Source organism: Dendrobates tinctorius, unplaced genomic scaffold (genome assembly GCF_039654945.1).
Source record: "Dendrobates tinctorius isolate UK_male_01 unplaced genomic scaffold, ASM3965494v1 ptg000003l, whole genome shotgun sequence".
Lineage (NCBI taxonomy): Eukaryota > Metazoa > Chordata > Amphibia > Anura > Dendrobatidae > Dendrobates > Dendrobates tinctorius.
The window spans coordinates 100,498,832-100,521,874 of record NW_027361671.1 but is presented as its reverse complement, the minus strand read 5'-3'; the positions used below and the strand labels follow the sequence as shown (position 1 = coordinate 100,521,874).

The 23,043-nt window shown below is 40.9% G+C and overlaps 1 protein-coding gene across 1 annotated transcript in view; it reads right to left on the bottom strand.

Annotated features, from left to right (window-relative positions):
* Positions 1 to 23,043, bottom strand: part of CUX2 (cut like homeobox 2) — a 642,019-nt gene that overhangs the window by 261,584 nt on the left and 357,392 nt on the right. Inside the window, exon 4 of the mRNA XM_073564137.1 lies at positions 4,871 to 4,949. Coding sequence (XP_073420238.1) covers positions 4,871 to 4,949 — 79 coding nt within the window. The remainder of the gene's footprint in view (positions 1 to 4,870; positions 4,950 to 23,043) is intronic.

Sequence of the window (23,043 nt, the reverse complement as noted above, 5' to 3'; positions counted from 1 at the left end):
AATTAATCCTGGATGCTCCTCTCACCCAGCAACTTTAATTTGATTGTGAAAAAATACTTGATCAAAGCAGCAACAAACACAGAAAAAAGTAGAAACAATTCATCCATTAATCTTTTTTTTCAATCCTATTGTCTGTTATTATTATGATAGTGTATCAACTCCCTCGGGAGAATAGATAACACACTAAAAACTGCAACTGACCCTGCAGTCCTGTGCAGACTAGAGATCCTGACCCCGCAGTCCCTAGGTGGTACTTGCATGAGCAGAAATAGCCTTAACCACAGACTAGACGATGGAAATTCGGACATTTGCTGCATGACATTCAGTTGAACGCTTCATATTCCTCCTAAAGAACTGGAGGGCAGAACAAAGTGCAAATTATCTACAGAAGGGAAAGTGTGCTGAAATAGGAAGAGATCCCAGAGTGAGTAAAACAAACCACAAAATAAAGGATTAAATATGTACTGTTAGAGAATATTCCACCTACTTCCTAAAAAGAAATAGTAGATAGGTGCAGGGTAAAGAACATAAACAGGAGAGATAAACCCTAGCTGGTCTTTCACTGACTGGCTTAATCTACAACAGTGGTAGTGTATGCGCAGTAGTTCTCTGTGGCTCTCATGTCCAAGATTCCCGGCCCCGCAGTGTGAATAAATCATAAGTGACTGCGGGGCGGGATCTCTGGCAGCGCGTCCACGCAGGCGCGATAGCAAGGCCAGGATGTGATGAGACAGAACGGACAGCGCTAACTGCGCATGCCCAAGAATATATACTACAGCGCAGGCGCCAGGATTTGAAAAGAAAGATGAGGCGGACTAAACAAGGCAGGAAGAAATGAGTGATGGATGTGAGGCGTCTGTGTCAGAGGGGGAAAGCCCTGCCCCCTGGCCAAGAAACAGGTATGTGTGACAACTTTTAAAAACGATTATTTCTGCGGTGGAAGGACGATAAGTAAAAGAGCCACCTTGACAGAATGCAGCATTAGTGCTGCACAAGGTGGCTCTTTTACTTAAAAACGCAGGGGGGGGGGGGGTGACAGGTTCCCTTTAATGGGAAGCAGAGAATAGCTCACATATTGGTGTTAGACTCTGCTGTCAACATTAGAGTCACAGGGAAATTTAAATGAAGCCATCCACCATAATACTGACATTAATTACTCTTTTTAACACATTTTGCTACTTTTTTCCTTCCCTTCACATCACATCTGTGTGAACGATATAAAAAAGATTTATGATTTTCTCCCTTGTCTAATTACAGGCGCAGTGAGGATGCCAATCAACATTCTTGCTGAGCAATCACACCAGCAGAGCTTGATCTGTAGAAGATTTGTGTTGACAGACTTTTAGAGACCCCAGAAAACCCAGAGAGTTATGCAGAAGGGAGATGCTAACAATTGTGATTGTATTTTTAAAATTTTACTTTACTATATTTTTTTCTCTATTAGGTTTAATGGCTGTTTTTATTTTTTTATTGGAATATTTGCTGGATGTGTCCACTGTCTACTACTGTTTACGAGGTCAATCTACCACTATTAACATGTAGGAACCATATAAGATATTACTCAATACAGACTGTTATGGACTGTGTTATGGATTAGATAAATAAATCTAATATCACTTGTTATCATGTGTAGATAAATCCATTAGCTAGTAGCTGACAGTTTTTGGAAGTGCTACATTAAACGTGGTGATAAGTGCACCCAAAGCAGACGGGTCGTCTCTAGCCTATGCTTGAGATGGCAAAAGAAATACAATAATTCCATGCCATATCAATTATAATCTGATATAATCCATCCCTGGATATATTTGTGATTGGGGGACATAATTACTTCCATGGGGTCAAGCCCCAGAATTTTTGCCCTAGGGAAATAGTAAAAATGTAATATCAACACGAATTATGGATATATCATAGTTGTGTTTGGTGTGCTAAGCATGATGACAATATCTTTGGAAATCTGGTGATTATATTATTCCTTTAGGAGGTTCATGTGGGAAAATATGACTTCAATTATAATTAGATCTTTGTAATCATGATCCCTGAATGCAATTAGGTTATGTTTCCACGGGGAGTATTCCTTCAGTATTTGCTGCGGATTGGACGCTGCGTACAGCCGCAGCGTCCAATCCGCAGTGTCCAGATTTTTCAGCATAGTGAAGGGGATTTTATGATTTTATGAAATCCCATCTCCACTATGCGTGCAAACACGCAGGTGGCAGACCTGTGTAACCGGACATGCGGCGGATCTTTATAGACCGCAGCATGTCTATTTATCTTGCGGAGACACTCAGTCTCCCTCCGCAAGATAAATAACACAGTCTATGAATAAGATGTGGTGATTCCACATGTGTTCAATGAACACATGCAGAATCACCGTGCATACAAAAATGGGCAGCGCTTTGGGCGGAGCCGGGTATCCGCTACGTCCAAATCGCTGCCAATACGCCACATGGACACATACCCTAAGACATCCTCTTCTCACCGGACTGAAAGCTGGGGTAAAGGGTGTGAATGAGACCATTTATAATATCTCCTCCAGAAAATCTCATGGTCAGATCCCAGAAGGACAATGTATGTTGTAGATCTGTTCAAATTTCAGCGTTGACTCCTTTTTCGAGGAAGGCCCTTGTTTCAGGATGATTGATGGTCTTTACAAAATACAAGGTCAATTCCAACATTTTTGGGATGAATTGGAACGCTGAGGCGAGCCTGACCTTCAAGTCCAACATTACTGCCTCATCTCAATATGTACAAAATCCACAGTACAAAATCTTGTGGAAAGCCTTTCAAGAAAAATGGGCAAAAAAGGAGCCTAACTCAAAGGGAGACTGTATTATACATGTGGATTATCACTTTAAGAGCCTTTCTACCTATAACAAAACATTATTAGTAAGTCCTGCAGTTGTCCTGATGTGTGAAGATGTTCACTATTGTGTTCAGCCATTTTTTTTCCGAAAACTACAAAATTGCTCTAAATCAAAAAATGCCGATTCCCTGGTTGGCAACATGGTACTTTCTACTGATGGATATGTTTCATTTTAATCCTCGTTAAGAGGTTGGCCATACAGGATTTACAGAGTAGTGACCTGCATATGGCACTGGAGAGACAGTTTACTTTTCTTCCAGGATATATGTTTTTTGCAAAATCTTCCCTGGAGCATTGCTCTGAATAGGGTTAATCACTTTATCTTCATTTTAACAAATGTGTTGGGGAAAAGGTTTTGCGTCACTTACTTATATGCAAGTATTACAAATTTTCATTCTGCTTGTGTTAGTACAGCTTAGCTCATAACCGCACAATGCTCCTTTCCACAAAATGTCTGCTAATTATTATTTATTTCTATAGTACCATTGATTCCATGGTCCTGTACATGAGAAGGGGTTACATACAAATTACAGACATCACTTACAGTAAACAAACTAAGGCTAGTTTCCCATTAGCGCTTACGGCCGCAGCGTCGGGCTGCGCACGGCCGCCGCTAAGCCCCGCCCCCTGCCGCGCCTCCGCCGGTAGCTCCGCCTACGGCGCATGACGCTGCATGCGTCCTGCGTCCCCTATCTTTAGCACTGGGGACGCAGGCTGTGCGCAGGTATGCGTTTGGCAGCGCATGCGTCCTTTTGACGCTGCGCCGACCAGCGCCAAATGCAACAGGTTGCAATTTGGTGTGCTCAGCGCAGCGTCAAAAGGATGCATGCGCCGCCAAATGCATACCTGCGCATGGCCTGCGTCCCCAGTGCTAAAGATAGGGGACGCAGGACGCATGCAGCGTCATGCGCCCGTAGGCGGAACTACCGGTGGAGGCGTGGCAGGGGGCGGGGCTTAGCGGCGGTTGTGCGCAGCCTAACTAGCCTAACAATGACAGACTGGTACAGAGGGGAGAGGAACCTGCCCTTGCGGATTTACATTCTACAGGCTAATGGAGAAGCATGTGACTAGACATGTCTGTCAACCTCATCCAATTGGAAAACATTTTACATGAGAAGCTGTTTTTCAATTGGAGGAGGCTGATGGACAGGTCTGGTCACTTGCTTCACTATCAGTGGCCATTGTGACAGCAATGCTGTGCAGTCCATGAGGAAAGCTCACGTGATGGAGGAGAACACATAACATCAAACAGCAGATACAAGCGCTAATAAACAGCATTATGACTTCATATTGTTGTTAGCTAAATAAAATACCACTATAATAGAACATTTATTGGTGATTTTCTTTAGAGGGGACTGGTCAATGTGGCCTAGAATAGTTGCATCACCTTCTTGCATTATACCACCTAAGGAAATCAGACCACATCTTTTGACTAAAAATGTGCCAAATAGAGTACATAGATGGCATGGAGATGTCAGCTCAGTCAATAAAAGGCAGAGGGACAGGAATTGCGGACATTGAGGGGTGGTGCCGATCACAATTCGGAGACCTACTGGACCAGTTAGCACAGATCAGGCATGCAGATCAGGACTTTTATAAACCTAAGGAATGCTAATGTGGTAATATGTAATTCTTGTAGGGATGAGCATGAAAATACATATAATTTAGTTGCAGCAATTTGTGAAGGAAAAAACTTGCCAACAGGTTCCATTTAGTTGTCTAGCCATCATTCTACTGTATTGTATTGCTTTCATTCCCTTGGTTGGATTTTCTGGGTTTCTGAATGATAACAAGACATTTGTATTTGATATTTATGGGATTTCTCTGTAATTACTCTTTCTCAAGTAGTTAATGGTCTAAAGAAAATATTTATGATCAACTTTTGCAAGTACATTAGAGAAATATAATTGAAGAGCTCAGATTTAAATAGCTTTTAATCTCAGGACTGTAAGTCATATCCTCAAATGAGAACTAAAACATAGAAACGAGAAAAGAAAGGAAAATTACCTGGTGCTTCAATGAGCTGCTTGTATACACTGAGGAAGGCGGCCTCTGCTTCTTTGCTTCTTTTACTAAGAGCTACAACCTGGTGGGAAAGTCAAAGGAGAAGACAGATTACATACAAAACATTATTGCGAGTTCAACACATCTTTACAATATGTAAGGTAAAAATTTTAGTGAAAACACCATTGTTCCTTCTGACCTTTATTCCCTTATCATTGCTACAATTATCACCCCAATGTTGATTTCATGCTGTCAAACAGTTCAGGAAAAGTCAACACTGTTAAAGGGGACAATACCCGCGGACAATCCCTTCTGAATCCCTATGTTTCTTCCAAGTAAAATGATATTGATGATACTCCAGCTCTCCCAGGAATCGAGTGACATTGCTATGTCAATTGATCCCTGTGGTCAATCAGCACTAGCTTCACTCTCTTCTCTTACGGACATAATTGACATCCATAATTGACATGCAGCTGCTCTCTCACTGCCTCCGGATGTCTTGATTTGTCGGAAGAGAGGTGTCAGGAACACCGCACTGCACTTGCTCACTGAACCAGTGAGCTTGTCCTGAGTAAGACAAACTGTGCTCAGCAATACCTGTGGAGCGGGCAGCAGCAGAGAAGGTGCGTGCTTCAGACCAGCAGGACCTAAAGCACTGCTGAGGGCGTGGCCTAAACCTCAGAGAACTAGGAGCTGCAGGAAAACACCTAGCAGGGTAACTACGGGACAAAGTTACCAAGGGGCATAGACAGGCTGGGGTCAAAGCACGAGATAGCATGACAAAACCAGAGGATAGACAGAACGGGGAGTCAGGACGTAGCCAATGAGTCATACATGGAGATAGCTGCAAAGTACAAGAGAGGTGAGCAAAGAATAGTCAGGTCACAGGCAAGGATTCATACATAGAGATGGTAGCGCAGTATAGAATCAACAGGCAAACTCACAACGGGGGACAGAACCGGGTCAGAACCATATAAGCAAGCTAGAAGACAACGAACAGGCAAAGGCACACAGGGGTCAACACACTCGGCCAAAGGCAAAAGTATAACTGACGGGGATTGGAGATTCCCAGGGCAATAAGAAGCTCTCCCAGAACCAAAGAGAGGCCACAATAATTAACCCCAGGCATACAGGTCAAAGCCTGCACTGGGCTCAAGACATTAACCTCTGACGTGCAGGTCAAAACCTGCACTGGGATCATGACAGAAGGAAGGTTAAAGCCAGCACTGACTGGCCGCAGGGATCACGTGGCATAACAATGTCACGTGATTCCTGGAGCACCAGTGCTGACATCGATGGAGGTGAGTAGAAGTGTTATTATTTTACTTGGGGTAAACATGGGGATTCAGAAAGAGTTGTCCAAGTAGTGGACAAGCCCTTTAATATTGGGACAACAAACCTACATTTTACCTGTGCCATGAACCACACCCTAAGGCTCTGTACTTAAAGCCAGACAGCAAGGTTGATCAGTGGTTAGCTCTGTTGCTTACCATCACTTAGGTTCTGGGTTCAAATCTGACCAAAGGCAGTGTTTGTAAATTTTACATGCAACTATAAGGCTTTTTATCACTTGGCTGAGGCCAGTCAGGTGCGACACATGGATATAGCTTCCTGTGCTGCAGAATATGAGTCAGTAGGGCTTCACAGAATCTGTCCCTCCACCCTGACTCTGTTTTGCCTCGCATCTTCCAGGGGCCCATGGAGGGACCCGTGCTATGGAACCCTACTGGCAGCTACACAAGTCAATCTAGGTAACATTATCATTATATTGTTGTATTGCTATGATTGCCACATGCTATCAACCTGAAATCCTAATTTAGTTTTAGTTAGTCTGATAGTTACGCATTCGACACTGTGGATCATCAGCTCCTCCTCACTATGCTTCGTTCCATTGGCCTCAAGGACACCGTTCTCTCCTGGTTCTCCTCCTATCTCTCCGACCGCTCCTTTACTGTATCTTTTGCCGGTTCCTCCTCCTCTCACCTTCCCCTTACTGTTGGGGTCCCCCAAGGATCAGTTCTAGGCCCCCTCCTCTTCTCCTTGTACACTGCCCCTACTGGTCAAACAATCAGTAGATTTGGTTTCCAGTACCATCTCTATGCTGATGACACCCAATTATACGCTTCTTCTCCTGACATCACGCCAGCCTTTCTAGAAAACACCGGCGATTGTCTAAACACTGTGTCTAACATCATGTCCTCACTATATCTGAAACTGAACCTGTCAAAGACTGAACTCCTGGTGTTTCCTCCCTCTACTAATGTACCTACAGTCATGGCCAAAAGTATTGACACCCCTGCAACTCTGTCAGATAATATTCAGTTTCATCCTGAAAATGATTGCAAACACAAATTCTTTGGTATTATTATCTTCATTTAATTTGTCTCAAATGAAAAAACACAAAAAAGAATGAAGCAAAAAGCAAAACATTGATCATTTCACACAAAACTCCAAAAATGGGCCGGACAAAAGTATTGGCACCCTCAGCCTAATACTTGATTGCACAACCTTTAGCCAAAATAACTGCGATCAACCGCTTCTGGTAACCATCAATGAGTTTCTTACAATGCTCTGCTGGAATTTTAGACCATTCTTCTTTGGCAAACTACTCCAGGTCCTTGATATTTGAAGGGTGCCTTCTCCAAACTGCCATTTTTAGATCTCTCCACAGGTGTTCTATGGGATTCAGGTCTGGACTCATTGCTGGTCACCTTAGAAGTCTCCAGTGCTTCCTCACAAACCATTTTCTAGTGCTTTTTGAAGTGTGTTTTGGGTTATTGTCCTGCTGGAAGACCCATGACCTCTGAGGTAGACCCAGCTTTCTCACACTGGGCTCTAAATTATGCTGCAAAATTTGTTGGTAGTCTTCTGACTTCATAATGCCATGCACACGGTCAAGCAGTCCAGTGCCAGAGGCAGCAAAGCAACCCCAAAACATCAGGGAACCTCCGCCATGTTTGACTGTAGGGACCGTGTACTTTTCTTTGAATGCCTCTTTTTTCTCCTGTAAACTCTATGTTGATGCTTTTGCCCTAAAAGCTCTACTTTTGTCTCATCTGACCAGAGAACATTCTTCCAAAATGTTTTAGGCTTTTTCAGGTAAGTTTTGGCAAACTCCAGCCTGGCTTTTTTATGTCTCGGGGTAAGAAGTGGAGTCTTCCTGGGTCTCCTACCATACAGTCCCTTTTCATTCAGATGCCGACGGATAGTACGGGTTGACACCGTTGTACCCTCGGACTGCAGGGCAGCTTGAACTTGTTTGGATGTTAGTGGAGGTTCTTTATCCAACATCCGCACAATCTTGCGTTGAAATCTCTTGTCAAGTTTTCTTTTCCGGCCACATCTAGGGAGGTTAGCCACAGTGCCATGGGCTTTAAACTTCTTGATGACACTGCGCACGGTAGACACAGGAACATTCAGGTCTTTGGAGATGGACTTGTAGCCTTGAGATTGCTCATGCTTCCTCACAATTTGGTTTCTCAAGTCCTCAGACAGTTCTTTGGTCTTCTTTCTTTTCTCCATGCTCAATGTGGTACACACAAGGACACAGGACAGAGGTTGAGTCAACTTTAATCCATGTTAACTGGCTGCAAGTGTGATTTAGTTATTGCCAACACCTGTTAGGTGCCACAGGTAAGTTACAGGTGCTGTTAATTACACAAATTAGAGAAGCATCACATGATTTTTCGAACAGTGCCAATACTTTTGTCCACCCTCTTTTTTAAGTTTGGTGTGGAATTATATCCAATTTGGCTTTAGGACAATTCTTTTTGTGTTTTTTCATTTAAGACAAATTAAATGAAGATAATAATACCAAAGAATTTGTGTTTGCAATCATTTTCAGGAAGAAACTGAGTATTATCTGACAGAATTGCAGGGGTGTCAATACTTTTGGCCATGACTGTATACCCGACATTGCCATTTCTGTGTGTGGTTCCACTATTACTCCCCAGCAACAGGCCCGCTGTCTTGGGGTCATACTTGATTCCGAGCTTTCCTTTGCCCCCCACATTCGATCAGTGGTTCGCTCTTGTCATCTGCACCTCAAAAACATTTCTAGAATTCGACCTTTTCTTACTTTTGACTCTGCAAAAACTCTTACTGTTTCTCTTGTTCATTCTCGTCTGGACTATTGTAACTCTCTTCTAATCGGTCTCCCTCTTACCAAACTCTCCCCTCTCCAATCTGTCTTGAATGCTGCAGCCAGGATAATATTCCTCACCAATCGTTACACCGATGCCTCTACCTTGTGCCAGTCATTACACTGGCTACCCATCCACTCCAGAATTCAGTATAAACTTATTACCCTCACCCACAAAGCCCTCCATGGCTCAGCACCACCCTACATCTCCTCCCTTGTTTCAGTATACCACCCTACCCGCGCCCTCCGTTCTGCTGATGACCTGAGGTTAGCATCCTCAATAGTCAGAGCCTCCCACTCCCGTCTCCAAGACTTTACACGCGCCGCGCCAATTCTTTGGAATGTACTTCCCAGGTCAATACGATTAGTCCCCAATCCCCAAAATTTTAAGCATGCCCTGAAAACGCATTTATTCAGACTGGCCTATCGCCTCAACACATTAACCTAATCTATCCCTGTGTGGCACAGCCAAAAGTTTTACCATAACCAGATTTCCCGCATCATGTTCCTACATGCTTTATGCATCCATTAGCCCTCTGTGTCTGTACTGTTGCACACTTAACATTATGGCTGGTCCATACAATCAGGGCAATTGTTACCACCCACCTTTCGTGTCTCCCTCTTTCCTCATAGACTGTAAGCTTGCGAGCAGGGCCCTCTTTCCTCTTGGTATTTGTTATAATCTACTGTATGTGATTATTGTTATGCTGTAATGTCTATTGTCTGTACAAATCCCCTCTGAAATGTAAAGTGCTGCGGAATATGTCGGCGCTATAAAAATAAAATTTATTATTATTATTATTATTAGTTACATGGAGAATTATGAATGATGAATTGTTTAGTATAAATAGCACTTGCTCTTTACTATTTCTTCACCATATATTTTGCTGATTTAATCCCTCTTTAAAGGGAATCTGTCACCACATTTGACCTATTTAAACTATTAATATGCACATACAGGCTATAAACTGCTGAAAAAAGTCCTACCTGTATGCCTCATACCAGATGCCTTGTTGTTGATAAATCACCTTTTATCACTTTATGTAAATGACCTCTTCCAGACTCTGGGGCGGATGCTGCCTGAACGATAACTCTGCCTCCAGAGATTATTTTACATGAAGGGCAGCTACCAGTGTGATGGCCGCTCTCTGCTCTCCTGATCTCACTGCAGAGCAGTGCGAGATAATACCTGACACATCTGCAGGTTCCTCTCAGCTTCAGCTTCCGTCTCACAGGCAGACAGGGCTACAATATTGTTAATACAGCTGAGCTCAGAGAGAAGCAAAAAATATGTTTTAAAGAAAACAAATTTAATTTCTCCTGTTCTGTGTTAGTTACTTGCCTCACACTGGTAACTTCCCATTCAATCTCTGGAGGCAGAGTTATCTTCCAGTCAGCGTCTGCCCCAGAGCCTGGAACAGGTCATTTACATAAAGTGATAAAAGATGATTTATCCACAACAAGGCATCTGATATAAGGCATTCCGGTATCACTTTCCTCAGAAGTCTATAATCTATATGCCCATATTAATAGATTAGATAGGACAAATGTGGTGACAGATTCCCTTTAATGCTCTATCTTGGATCTGCAAAATTTATGTCATGTGCCCCCCTTTTATGAGGAGCTCTCTGCGAATAGGTTTAGTTTTTTATTACGTTTTAATTGTTTTGAAAAAGATGATTATATTTTAGTACTTATTTGTCATATGTCTCTCCTTATCCTGGGATCATATTATTTTCTTAGGCTGTGCTCAAACATTTAGTAAAATGTATCTATAGGAAACAGTAAACATGATGAAGATGTGTATCTCAAATTCAGTATTATAAATGCACAAATATTTGTTCTAAACTAAATGCTGAGATTTGTGTGAACTTGCAGTCATCCTCAACATCATAATTATCATTTCTTAATGAAACATCTACCTCATGGCAGGATGGGTAGTTTTACAGAACAACTAACTAAACATCTAATCTTGAAGTTAAAGTTACAAAAACATTACAGTAATTTTATCAGTTGCAAAAATAGCTGTCAGAAAAGATTTATGTACAAATTCACTTGAAGTAGCTCCCATAAAAAAAAGAGTATAAAATACAGATTATTAAAAAGAAATAAATACATAGACAGGAGAAAGGAATGATTTATGGTGGCACCAACAGTGAAATATAATTAGTCTGCATCAAAGGATAAGGATACAATAAATATTCCATTATACAATAATATAATCAGTCTATTTGACAGGGCTGAAATGGATAAATGGAAAACATGGTCAATATATTTAAACATCTTAATTAATATAACATGTAATGTCAAAATAGTAAAAAAAAAACCTAAATAAAGGTCTGCAAGTTATCCATCCATTCTAAATATAAAATATGAAAAGGGCATGTACTGGGTACTATGCAACTGCATAGATTATTTATTTCATAGCATGTACCCCAATTTAAATGCTTGTTTTTATTCTCAATGTCCCTTTCATTGCTCACGTAACCCTGTCTGTATAGAGAGGGATAGGTGGTCGTCTGTTCCGCTAGGAGGGGATCTCCTTGTCAGCTCAACAGTTCCCCATCATACAATTCTTGGCAAACATTTTTCTTTCCATAAAACATTGTATTATTGTCCCAACGTACTGAAACATTATAAAATAATCTATGCACTATTATAACAATCCACAGAATACTGTAAGATAGACACATTATTTAAATAATGACTGTATTCTCCCCCCCAAAAAAAAAGTAATCTAAATAATGCGTCATTGGAAATTATATTTTGACTTGCAAAAATATAAGCCCTTGTGCTGCTACATCGATGGAAAGATTAAAACAACTGCTGTGTCCAGGAGGACTAAAATGGGCCGTGTCTCAAAAGGGTTGGAACAGCTTTTATGCACCTTCTTACAATATATTTACATCAATTATTACAAATGCATGCGTGATCTATTCTTCAAAGTTAAGAAGTTCCAAATCCATATCAATGTGGACATTAAACAACTGGTTAAAGTGGACCTGTTACCTGGGCAAAAGTGACCAGTTTTTTGCTCTTATTTTTTTTCCTGCTGTTCCCGAGTATCCTTTTTTTTAATACTCCGTACAGTTCCAGAGTTATGGGCCTTTATATTTAGTGCCGCATGTTATGGTCTTGATCTGGGTTAGGCCAGGGTCACACTGCGTTTTGGCAGTCCGTTAGACAGACTGCGTTACACCGTGGCATAATGCGGTGTAACGCTGTCTGTTAAGGCTGCCATTGCCCTCCATCGTCGGGCGCATCGTGGCGCATGCCGTAAAGCGGCACGCGTTCACGATGTGCTGTCATTCAGTGACAGAGCCTCGGACATGGGCTGCAGCGTCTAAGGCTCCGTCACCGCTAGCGCTGATGAATCATCTGTGCTAGCGGTATAGCATAACGCATATCGCATTATGCTATAGCGTTAAAGCAGCCTGTCAACGCTATGCATTGAAAAGGATGCCTTAACGCAGTATGAACCTGGCCTAATTATTTAGCTGTCTAAAAAAATAGCCCCAGAGAATCCTGCGAGCACCACCTCGCCACCTTTTGTAAAGACCATGAAGATTTGCACTAAATAAAAAGGTCCAAATCGCTGGAACTACCGTATATGGCAGATTTACAAATACAACCTTCCCCCCCCAAAAAAAATGTATATTCAGGCAAGCAGCGTTAATAAAATAAGAGCAAAAAGTGCACACTTTTGACCAGGTAATAGATCCTTTTTAATCCTTTAATAGCTAGGAAGCTTTAAGGGTTTTTTTTTTTGCCCTTTTGTTTTTTTTTCATATTTAAAGAGCTGCAGCTTTTTTTTATTAATCCGTAGGCATAGTCATATAAGGGTTTGTTTTTTCCAGCAAAAGCTGTAGTTTTGATTGACAATATTCATTTTACCACGCAATATAATAAGAAGTTCATAACAAAACAAGTGTGGCGAAATTGCAAAACAAAAACCCTGCAACTACACCATTGTTTTGGTGTTAATCCAATTTTCTATTTTTGTGGTGAATAAAGGTTTATTCATTTATGTTACTTATAATATAGCGCCATTAATTCCATAGCACTTTACAGATATAATCACTGTCCACATTGGGGCTCACAATCTATATTCCCTATCAGTATGTCTCTGGAATGTGGGAGGAAACCGGAGAACTCGGAGGAAACCCACACAAACACAGGGAGAACATACAAACTCCTTGCAGATGTTCAGAAATGTGTAAAAATTAAAAAAACTTTGCTTGTGTTGCCATTTTCTAAAACCTGTAACTTTAATATTTTTCTATTGATGGAGCTCTGTGAATGCTTCTTTCGCCCCGAGCTGACATTTTTTTAATGCTATTTTGGAATACATATGACATTTTTCCTTGCTTTTTTTTTCATCTTTTGGGGAACTGCAGTTACCAGACAATAGCAATTCTGATGTTCATGATTTTTTTTCTGGCGTTTAATGTTGGTGTAAAAAAATTATATTATGATAGATCAGACTTTTTTGTACATGAAATTGCCAAAAATGTTTTTCTATTATGTCTACATTTCTTTATTTTTGAAGGGGCAAAAGGGGAATACCCAATAATAATATATTTTATTTTGTTAAACATTTTTCTTAAATTTATATTTTATCTTTTAGTTCCCATAAGGGACTCCAACCTGTGATCACTTGCTTGTAGCACATACTACAATGCCATGGTATGGCAGTACACAGCAACATCACAGTTTTCCTGTGAAAACAGCTTCACAGGAGGACTAAGGTGTCAGAGATGAGGGCCTACAGCAGGCCCCCGACCCCGACTACCATGGTAGCCCATCAAACTTATTCTATTTCTGGTACTTATTTGTGCTATTTGGCACTTATTGTAATGCACTAATCCCTTTATATCATCTGACATTCTTCTGATTCTTTACAACTAATTTTTGATTTCTACCTATGGGAGAGCAGAGAGCTATCTATACATTTAGGATTTTATTATTTATTATATTTATTTATTGCTCCTAGGGATGAATTAACCTTTAGACACTATTCATTTTAATTCTTCCTATTCGAGTAATACAGTATATTAATTTGTCTAAATACCAAGATTATCTTGAGGTTATTATGCTGATGTCTGGATAATTTGATATATGAATTATTTGTAAAACTTTGTACTGTACCCATTTTAAAAACACATCTTTTTCGGCAAGATGGTAGTTTCTTCTATTTACTTTTGACTTCAAATATGTTTTTTTCTGCTCATGTAACTAATAAACATAAATCTAATTGAAATATACAAGCTGTGAATGTAGTCATCGTTGTAGGCTTGAGTATACTTTGAAAGTCACTACTGTACATCTTCATTATCTAATGTTTCGTACGTGGCTCTGTGGCGTTTCACCATATTTTGTAGGTTGCAGCCCACATATACTGATATAAAATTTTGACTAAAATGCTTATGCTTTAAAGGGGTTGTCTGGGACAATAACATTGATGATCTATCCTTAGGCTAGGTCATTAATGTCTTATTGTGCCTACCATCAGCTGTTCCCCATGCCGGCGGTGGCCTGAACCGGTCATTTGCTGAGCTGCAGAGCTCCTTCAACTCTATAGTGGCCGCGGCTGGGTACTGCATATCTGCTTCTTATTCAAATCAATAGCGGGTGGCTGTGCAGTACCCGGCGGCGGTCACTATTCCATTGACGAAGCTGTGCAGTACAGTAACTGAGCAGTTCTGTCCGCCACCAGTAGCGGGAACATCTGATCGGCAAGGTTGCTAGGAGTCACACTCCCAACGATCAGATATTGATGATGTATCCTAAGGATAGGCTATCAATGTTCCAGCAACCCCGTTAAGCATGCTCATTCTTCTTGATGAAAAGTTTCTGGATCAGGTTGCTGGTGCTTGATACCAAGAGCATAATGCATTCAACTGCACTTTCAGGGAACAGGGAGGGAATGAGGTGAGTGTGACCTGAAAAAAAGGGTGTGGATATGAAAAATTTGGGCTGAGCGGAACATCAGAGATGTCTGCTTGAAAAGTTGACAAGTATGGGCTATGGGCATAGTTATCATTAGGATTTCTAAATGATTCACACAATTCTAGTTTGATGAATCACTTCACCTGACCAATATTCCTACATTAGAAAATGGTGTTCTACTCAATCGGTCATATTTTCCAAAAAAGGCACACATCATTCAAATTCTGCCTGGGGTATGTAAACTTATGAGCATAACTGTAGTTGGAGCCAGTTATATAACAAGTCATGTAAAAGCCATGTTTAAGACTCTGTGCACACGGTGCGGATTCTGCTGTGGATCCGCAGCGGATTTGGCCCTGCGGATTCGCAGCAGAACTGCAGGTGATGTACAGTGCCATTCTTTTCTATGTAAAATAAAATCCACTGTGCACATGGTGCATTTTTTTCTGTGCGGATTTGGTGCGGAATGAAAACTACAGCATGTGATTTCTTTTGTGCGGTTTTGCTGCAGTTTTCCACCTGCTCCATTCTAGAAATCCGCAGGTGGAAAACCGCAGGGGAAAACCACACAAAAACTGCACTAAAACAGCACAAAAAATACACTAAATCCGCAGGAAAAATGCAGGTCATTTGACCTGCGGATTTAGTGAATTCTGCGCGGAAAATTCCTAAACAGAATACGCACCGTGTGCACATAGCTTAAGTGATGATCAGTTCACAAATACAGCCCCTGGCAAACAGCACACTTCCCAGACAATTCTCAATAATTGATGTTATATAGAGGTAGCAGAACACATGGCCATTATATTCAGACACAGAATATACACAGCACTTATGATCGGCTATCCTGTTTTATCTAGCCTTAAAGTGATGGCTGACTTCAGCGCTATTGATTGTAGATCGTGTTGATAAGCTGTCTGCCCCAACTCCTATATGACTATTCCAACCCCTTGGTCTATTTATGATCTGAGACAGCCGTTTTCCATCTGGAAGGAAGGTCACTAAATATAATCATAAAGAATTTAATTAATTTGTTAGTGTGCAGATCTGGCAGAAGGTTTCCAAGAAAGCAGGAGATGTGCGGAGGGGCGCACTCCACACTCACACAGACAATAGCCAGAGTGAGAGGTTAGATCATTGGCAACTCAGACTAATAGACGCCATGCAGAAGGGAGGAAGGAGCTAAACTTCTACTATGAGAACATCATACCGTTAGGGCAAGGAAAGGGTTGTTGATGTAACAACGTTTAGCAGACACTCAAATTCACTTACTCAAGCAATGTAGTTAACAGGAGTAATTGCATGTTATCTGAGACTCTTTACGGCTAGACAGCATCATAATGCAACTGAATCAAATGAATGAGCTCATGAAGTTAGCCATTAAAAGGTATCAACTACTGAGGACTCTCAATCCTGAATATTTTTTTGAGCTCATGAAGAGACACATTGCTTTACAATACTTCCTTTTATAGATAAAGAGTGTGTTATCTACAGAACATATAGTCTTCATATTTCTAGATGTTCAATAAGCAGCTTAGGCTAACAAAAGGGGCCACAAATGCCAACTTGTGGACAACCATTAGACCATCTCTGATAGATAGAAGTAGCTAGAAACACAAGCTTGAACAAACATTTGAAATTATCTATGGTGGCAGGCTATGGTTGTCTGAATTTCTTAAGATTGATGGACAATAGTCTATTTACCTAAAGTAATTTACAGTCATTGTAGCAAAAAAAAGTTTTCAGAGTTGAAAAAACCCAACAGGTCTAGAACAACAGTGGCCAACTAGGAGATAGCTTGGGTTAAAATTGAGCTCCCCCATATACATTAGACTAATGCTGACGGCACCAACCCATATCAAGGGGTTTGGACAACACTGTAATGTGTACGGGGGTGATAGCCGTTCTGTTGATTGGGCATTTCTGATTTCACGGTGACAATTGCTTTGCGCTCCCAGAAATATGACAGCTTTTTCATTGAGGACACAAGAATTCTAGGCTGTACGAACGCTCCTGTGTATGGGAGAACTGGCCGAAACGGCTGTGGGATGAAAGATTGGCAGAAGCATCATTCGGTTGACAGTCATCTAATGTGTATGGTAGTATTTAGACCATAGACTACGACACATGGGACCAATTGGTGGCTAACGACCACTCTGTCACGTATGGTAATACAAGTGCTAACTATCTCTGCTTTGTCACATCATTGTGTGTATTGTCCTTGTATTATGATGGTGTGTTCATAATTCCTGTGCTTTTGACATCACTATGATCCATTCATCAGCCTTTACCTGTGACATGACTATATTAGTAAGTCCATAAAAAATATATAAAAAGTGATGACTTTATTAGCCTAATACATTGGGCCAATAAAATCTTCACTCTTTACAATTGTAATTTACTTTTTATGAACTTATCAGGTGATAATTTACATATAACCTGGATTGTGAGGTTTACCCCATATAAAGTGGATCACATTGCTACTTTTATCTAATATATAAAGCTCAATGTGGGCGTGTGTGTATGTATGTATGTCCGGGATTGGCATCCGCACCGTCGCAGCTACAGCCAAAAAATTTGGCACAGTCACACGTCTGGACCCCGAGAGCATCATAGGCTATGTTGTGAGGTGAAATTTTAACCCCACGCATTCCAATTCACCAAACAATTTTGCCCCTATCTACATAATGGGGAAAAAGTGTATGTATTGGCATCTGCACCGTCGTAGCTACAGCCACAAAATTTTGCACAGTCACACGTCTGGACCCCGAGAGCGTCATAGCCTATGTTGTGATGCAAAATTTTAACCCCGCGTGTTCCAATTCACCAAACAATTTTGCCCCTATCTACATAATGGGGAAAAAGTGTGTGTATGTATTGGCATCTGCACCGTCGTAGCTACAGCCACAAAATATTGCACAGTCACATGTCTGGACCCCGAGAGCGTCATAGGTTATGTTGTGAGGTGAAATTTTAAAGCCGCACGTTCCAATTCACCAAACAGTTTTGCCCCTATCTACATAATGGGGAAAAGTGAAAGGAAAAGTGTTGGAGGCAAATTGACAGCTGCCAGATGTGAACAAGGTGGACTTAAAGAATGAGAGCGATGGTGCCAAAGAGTATATACCGTACAGTTGCTAAGGTGGGGCCCTGACATGGGATACTCACCACACACGGGGATATGAACACACACACAAAATGCGCCACACACTACCACGTGCTTCAACACATATACCAACCTCAGTACACATTTCACCACACATACACCAACCTCGCCACATAAAAGTCGAAACACAAAAGTCGCCACTCAAAACTCGCCACGCTGTCCCAGAGCGGTTTAAAAGATGAAAAATTAGCTGTGATTGGTTGCTATCAGCAACAGTTTTCTTTGTAGACAGTTGTGGTGACTGAGGCCTATTATTCTTATCATTTCTATGGTGTTATCGTCCTTCTGTAAAGCTGGAAATAACACAATTTATTACCGTGCCAACACAGACCACCCTCTGACACAGACTGCAGGGGCAGTCCAGTATCACATAGGATAGGCTTAGATACACAGCTCAGCAGTCAGTATCACACAGGAGAGGATTAGATACACAGCTCAGCAGTCAGTATCACACAGGAGAGGATTAGACACATGGCTCAGCAGGCAGTATCACACAGGATAGGATTAGATACACAGCTCAGCAGTCAGTCTCACACAGGATAGGATTAGATACGCAGCTCAGCACACATTATCACACAGAATAGTATTAGATACACGGCTCAGCAGACAGTATTACACAGAATAGGATTAGATACACGGCTCAGCAGTCAGTATCACACAGGATAGGATTAGGTGTACGGTTTTTATGTGCAATATAATCATTATAATTTGTTATAACTAACCACAGTTGGTTACTATGCCCAGGCAACGCCGGGCTCTTCAGCTAGTTCTCTATATTTGTTATGTACATTTATACTTCATAGGGGGTGTATGTCTCACCATTCTTAAAAAAGTGTGAATACTTTTCATAGTTTTAGTTTGCCTGTGACTTTTCTACTTGGTGATTCTTAGCTGAGTTGACCCTCATGCAGGTTAGGCCCTTAGTGACCACCAATACATCTATTTACTGACCTGACATATAAGACTATAGCATTCCACTATAGCTCATACCCTGCTGCATCACCCACGATTGGTGTTGGCACCGACCATGGCCGTTTAACCCCTTAAATGCTGCTGTCAAGAGTGACATGGCATCTACATGTTTAACAGAGTGTGGGGGGCTCCCGCTTTAACCCCTTTATCAGCCTGAGATCATGATTGTGTGGTCCTGATAGTTGTCCTCGCAATTCACAACCAAATACTGGTCTTAGAGTTAGAACATTTAGGTGGTAAAAATAAACTTTTTCACTCCTGTCATGCCACTTTGTATTAATTCATGAAAAGCACCTGAAGGGTTAATAAACTACCTTGCAACAGTTTTATATATATATAGAGGGGTGCTGGTTTTAAAATAGTATAACTTTTGAAGGTTTTCCAATATATAGGTCCCCCACACTCATTTCAAAACTGAAAAAAATACTTTTTATAAATGTCTTTGAAAAAATGAAAAATTGTTGCTACATTTTTATACCTGATTACATCCTTGAAAATAAAAGAACATTTTGCAAATGTGCTGATATAAAGGATAATCATACAAAGTTTGAAAATTGGTAATTTTTGGAAATTTTGTCAAATTTCTGATATTCTTATAAGTAAATGCAAAATATATTGGCCTAAATTTACTATTAACATAAAGCAAGAGGAACAATCGCAAAATCACAGGGATATTTAGAAACATTCCAGAGTTATTACCACATAAAGTGACTTTGGTCAAATTTGAAATATTTGGCCTGGTCACTAAGGAGTTAGGTAAGAAACTTTTTTATTATTATTATTATAATTATTATTTATTTTTAGAGCACTACTGACTCCATGGTGCTGTACATGAGAAGGGGTTACATAAAAATACAGATATAATTGACAGTAAAGATACTAACAATGCCAGCCTGGTACAGAAGGGAGAGCACCCCGCTATTTGGGGCTTGCAGTCTACCAGATAATGGGGAAAAAGACATTAGGTTGGTGGTTTGCGGGAGCTCAGATGTTGGTGAGATGACAGCAGGGTCATTATAAGGTATAAGCTTTCCTGAAGAAATGGGTTTTCAAGTTCTGTCTGAAAGTTCCGAAACTGGTGGATAATCGGACGCACTGCGGCACAGAATTCCAGAGTATGGGGGATGCTCAGGAGAAGTCTTGGAGGCGATTCGGTGAGAAACATATAAGTGTGGAGGAGAGAAGGAGATGTTGAGAGGACCGTAGACTAAGTGTTGGAAGGTAATAGGAGATTAGTTTTGAGATATATATGGAGGAGACAGAAACTTATAAACTATAACACAGGGCAGAATGGAATAGCAACTTAGTCGTATATGAAGACGAAATTTCTATAGCAGACTGCCATTACTGTAATGGAAGATGTGGGGGAGGCACATGGGATCTTTGGCTTTGACTCAGGTGCTACCAAGAGCAGACCTCATACTGAAAAGCATTGACTAGTCTTAGTCTAGCAAGTACATATAGCCTAAGGCTTTTTGACTATTCTTCTAGGATGCAAATGTTGAAATACCCTGTTGACATAGTATAGGAAATCAAAGGCCTTAGCCTTTACAGCTCCGCAAGTTACCTCTAAAGAGAGAAAGAAGGCAGGAACTACAGTTCCACCTATTGGAACTAGCAATCCTAAGAGTTAATATTGACCATTTAAAGGGCATTGCTAAGTGACTTAGCTTAACCCCTTCATGACCCAGCCTATTTTGACCTTAATGACCTGGCCATTTTTTGCAATTCTGACCAGTGTCCCTTTGTGAGGTAATAACTCTGGAACGCTTCAACGCAACTTAGCGATTCTGAGATTGTTTTTTCGTGACATATTGGGCTTCATGTTAGTGGTAAATTTAGGTCGATAATTTTTGCGTTTATTTGTGAAAAAATTAGAAATTTGGCAACAATTTTGAAAATTTTGCAATTTTCAAATTTTGAATTTTTATTCTGTTAAACCAGAGAGTTATATGACACAAAATAGTTACTAAATAACATTTCCCACATGACTACTTTATATCCGCACAATTTTGGAAACAAATTTTTTTTTTGTTAGGAAGTTAAAAGGGGTTTTTTTACGGACCACCTCACATTTAAAGTCACTTTGAGGGGTCTATATGGCAGAAAATACCCAAAAGTGACACCGTTCTAAAAACTGCACCCCTGAAGCTACTCAAAACTACATTGTAGAAGATCATTAACCCTTCAGGTGTTTCACAGGAACTAAAGCAGCGTGGAAGGAAAAAAATGGACATTTTAATTTTTCCCAAAAAAATTTTGCTTTAGCATCATTTTTTTCATTTTCACGTGGGCAACAGGATAAAATGGATCCTAAAATTTGTTGGGCAGTTTCTTCTGAGTACAGCGATACCTCATATATGGTCATAAACCACTGTTTTGGCGCACGGCAGGGCTCAGAAGGGAAGGAGCGCCATTTGACTTTTTGAATGGAAAATATGCTGGAATATTTAGCGGTTGCCATGTCGCATTTGGAGAGCCCCTGTGTGCCTAAACATTGGAGCTCCCACACAAGTGATCCCATTTTAGAAACTAGACCCCCCAAGGAACTTACCTAGATGCATAGTGATCACTTTGAACCCCCAGGTGCTTCACAAATTGATCCGTAAAAAAAAAGTACTTTTTTTTCACAAAAATTTTCTTTTAGCCTCAGTTTTTTCATTTTCACATGTTCAACAGGATAAAATGGATCCTAAAATTTGTTGGGCAATTTCTCCTGAGTACGCAGATACCTCATATGTGGTCATAAACCACTGTTTGGGCGCACGGCAGGGCCCGGAAGGGAAGGAGCGCCATTTGACTTTTTGAATGAAAAATTAGATCCAATCGTTATCAGACACCATGTCGCGTTTGGAGAGCCCCTGTGTGCCTAAACAGTGAAAATCCCCTACAAGTGACAACATTTTGGAAACTAGACCGCTTAAGGAAGTTATCTAGATGTGTAGTGGGCACTTTGAACCCCCAAGTGCTTCACAAAAATTTATAACGCAGAGCAGTGAAAATAAAAAATCATTTTTTTTCCTCAAAAATGATTTTTTAGCACGCTATTTTTTATTTTCACATGGCTAACAGGAGAAATTGGACCAAAAAAGTTGTTGTCCAGTTTGTCCTGAGTACGCTGGTACCCCATATGTGGGGGGAACCACTGTTTGGGCGCACGGCAGGGCTCAGAAGGGAAGGCGCGCCATTTGGCTTTTTGAAATGAAAATGAGCTCCAATCGTTAGTGGACACCATGTCGTGTTTGGAGAGCCCCTGATGTGCCTAAACTTTAGAGCTCCCCCACAAATGACCCCATTTTGGAAACTAGACCCCCTAAGGAAATTATCTAGATGCATAGTGAGCACTTTGAACCCCCAGGTGCTTCACAGAAGTTTATAACGCAGAGCTGTGAAAATAAAAAATATTTTTTTTTCCTAAAAAAAATATTTTTTAGTCCGCAATTTTTTATTTTCACAAGGGTAACAGGAGGAATTGGACACCAAAAGTTGTTGTACAGTTTGTCCAGAGTATGCTGGTACTCATATGTGGGGGGGTAACCACTGTATGGGCACACGTCGGGGCTCGGAAGGGAAGTAGTGACATTTTGAAATGCTGACTTTGATGGCATGGTCTGCAGGCATCATGTTACATTTGCAGAGCCTCTGATGTGCCTAAACAGTAGAAACCCCCCACATGTGACCTCATTTTGGAAACTAGACCCCCCCAAGGAACTTATCTAGATGTGTGGTGAGCACCTTGAACCCCCAAGTGCTTCACAGAAGTTGATAATGCAGAGCCGTGAAAATAAAAAATCATTTTTTTTCCTCAAAAAAAATTATTTTTAGCCTGCAATTTTTTTTTCACAAGGATATCAGGATAAATTGGACCCCAAAAGTTGTTGTCCAGTTTGTCCTGAGTACGCTGGTACCCCATATGTGGGGGATGACCACTGTATGGGCACACGTCGG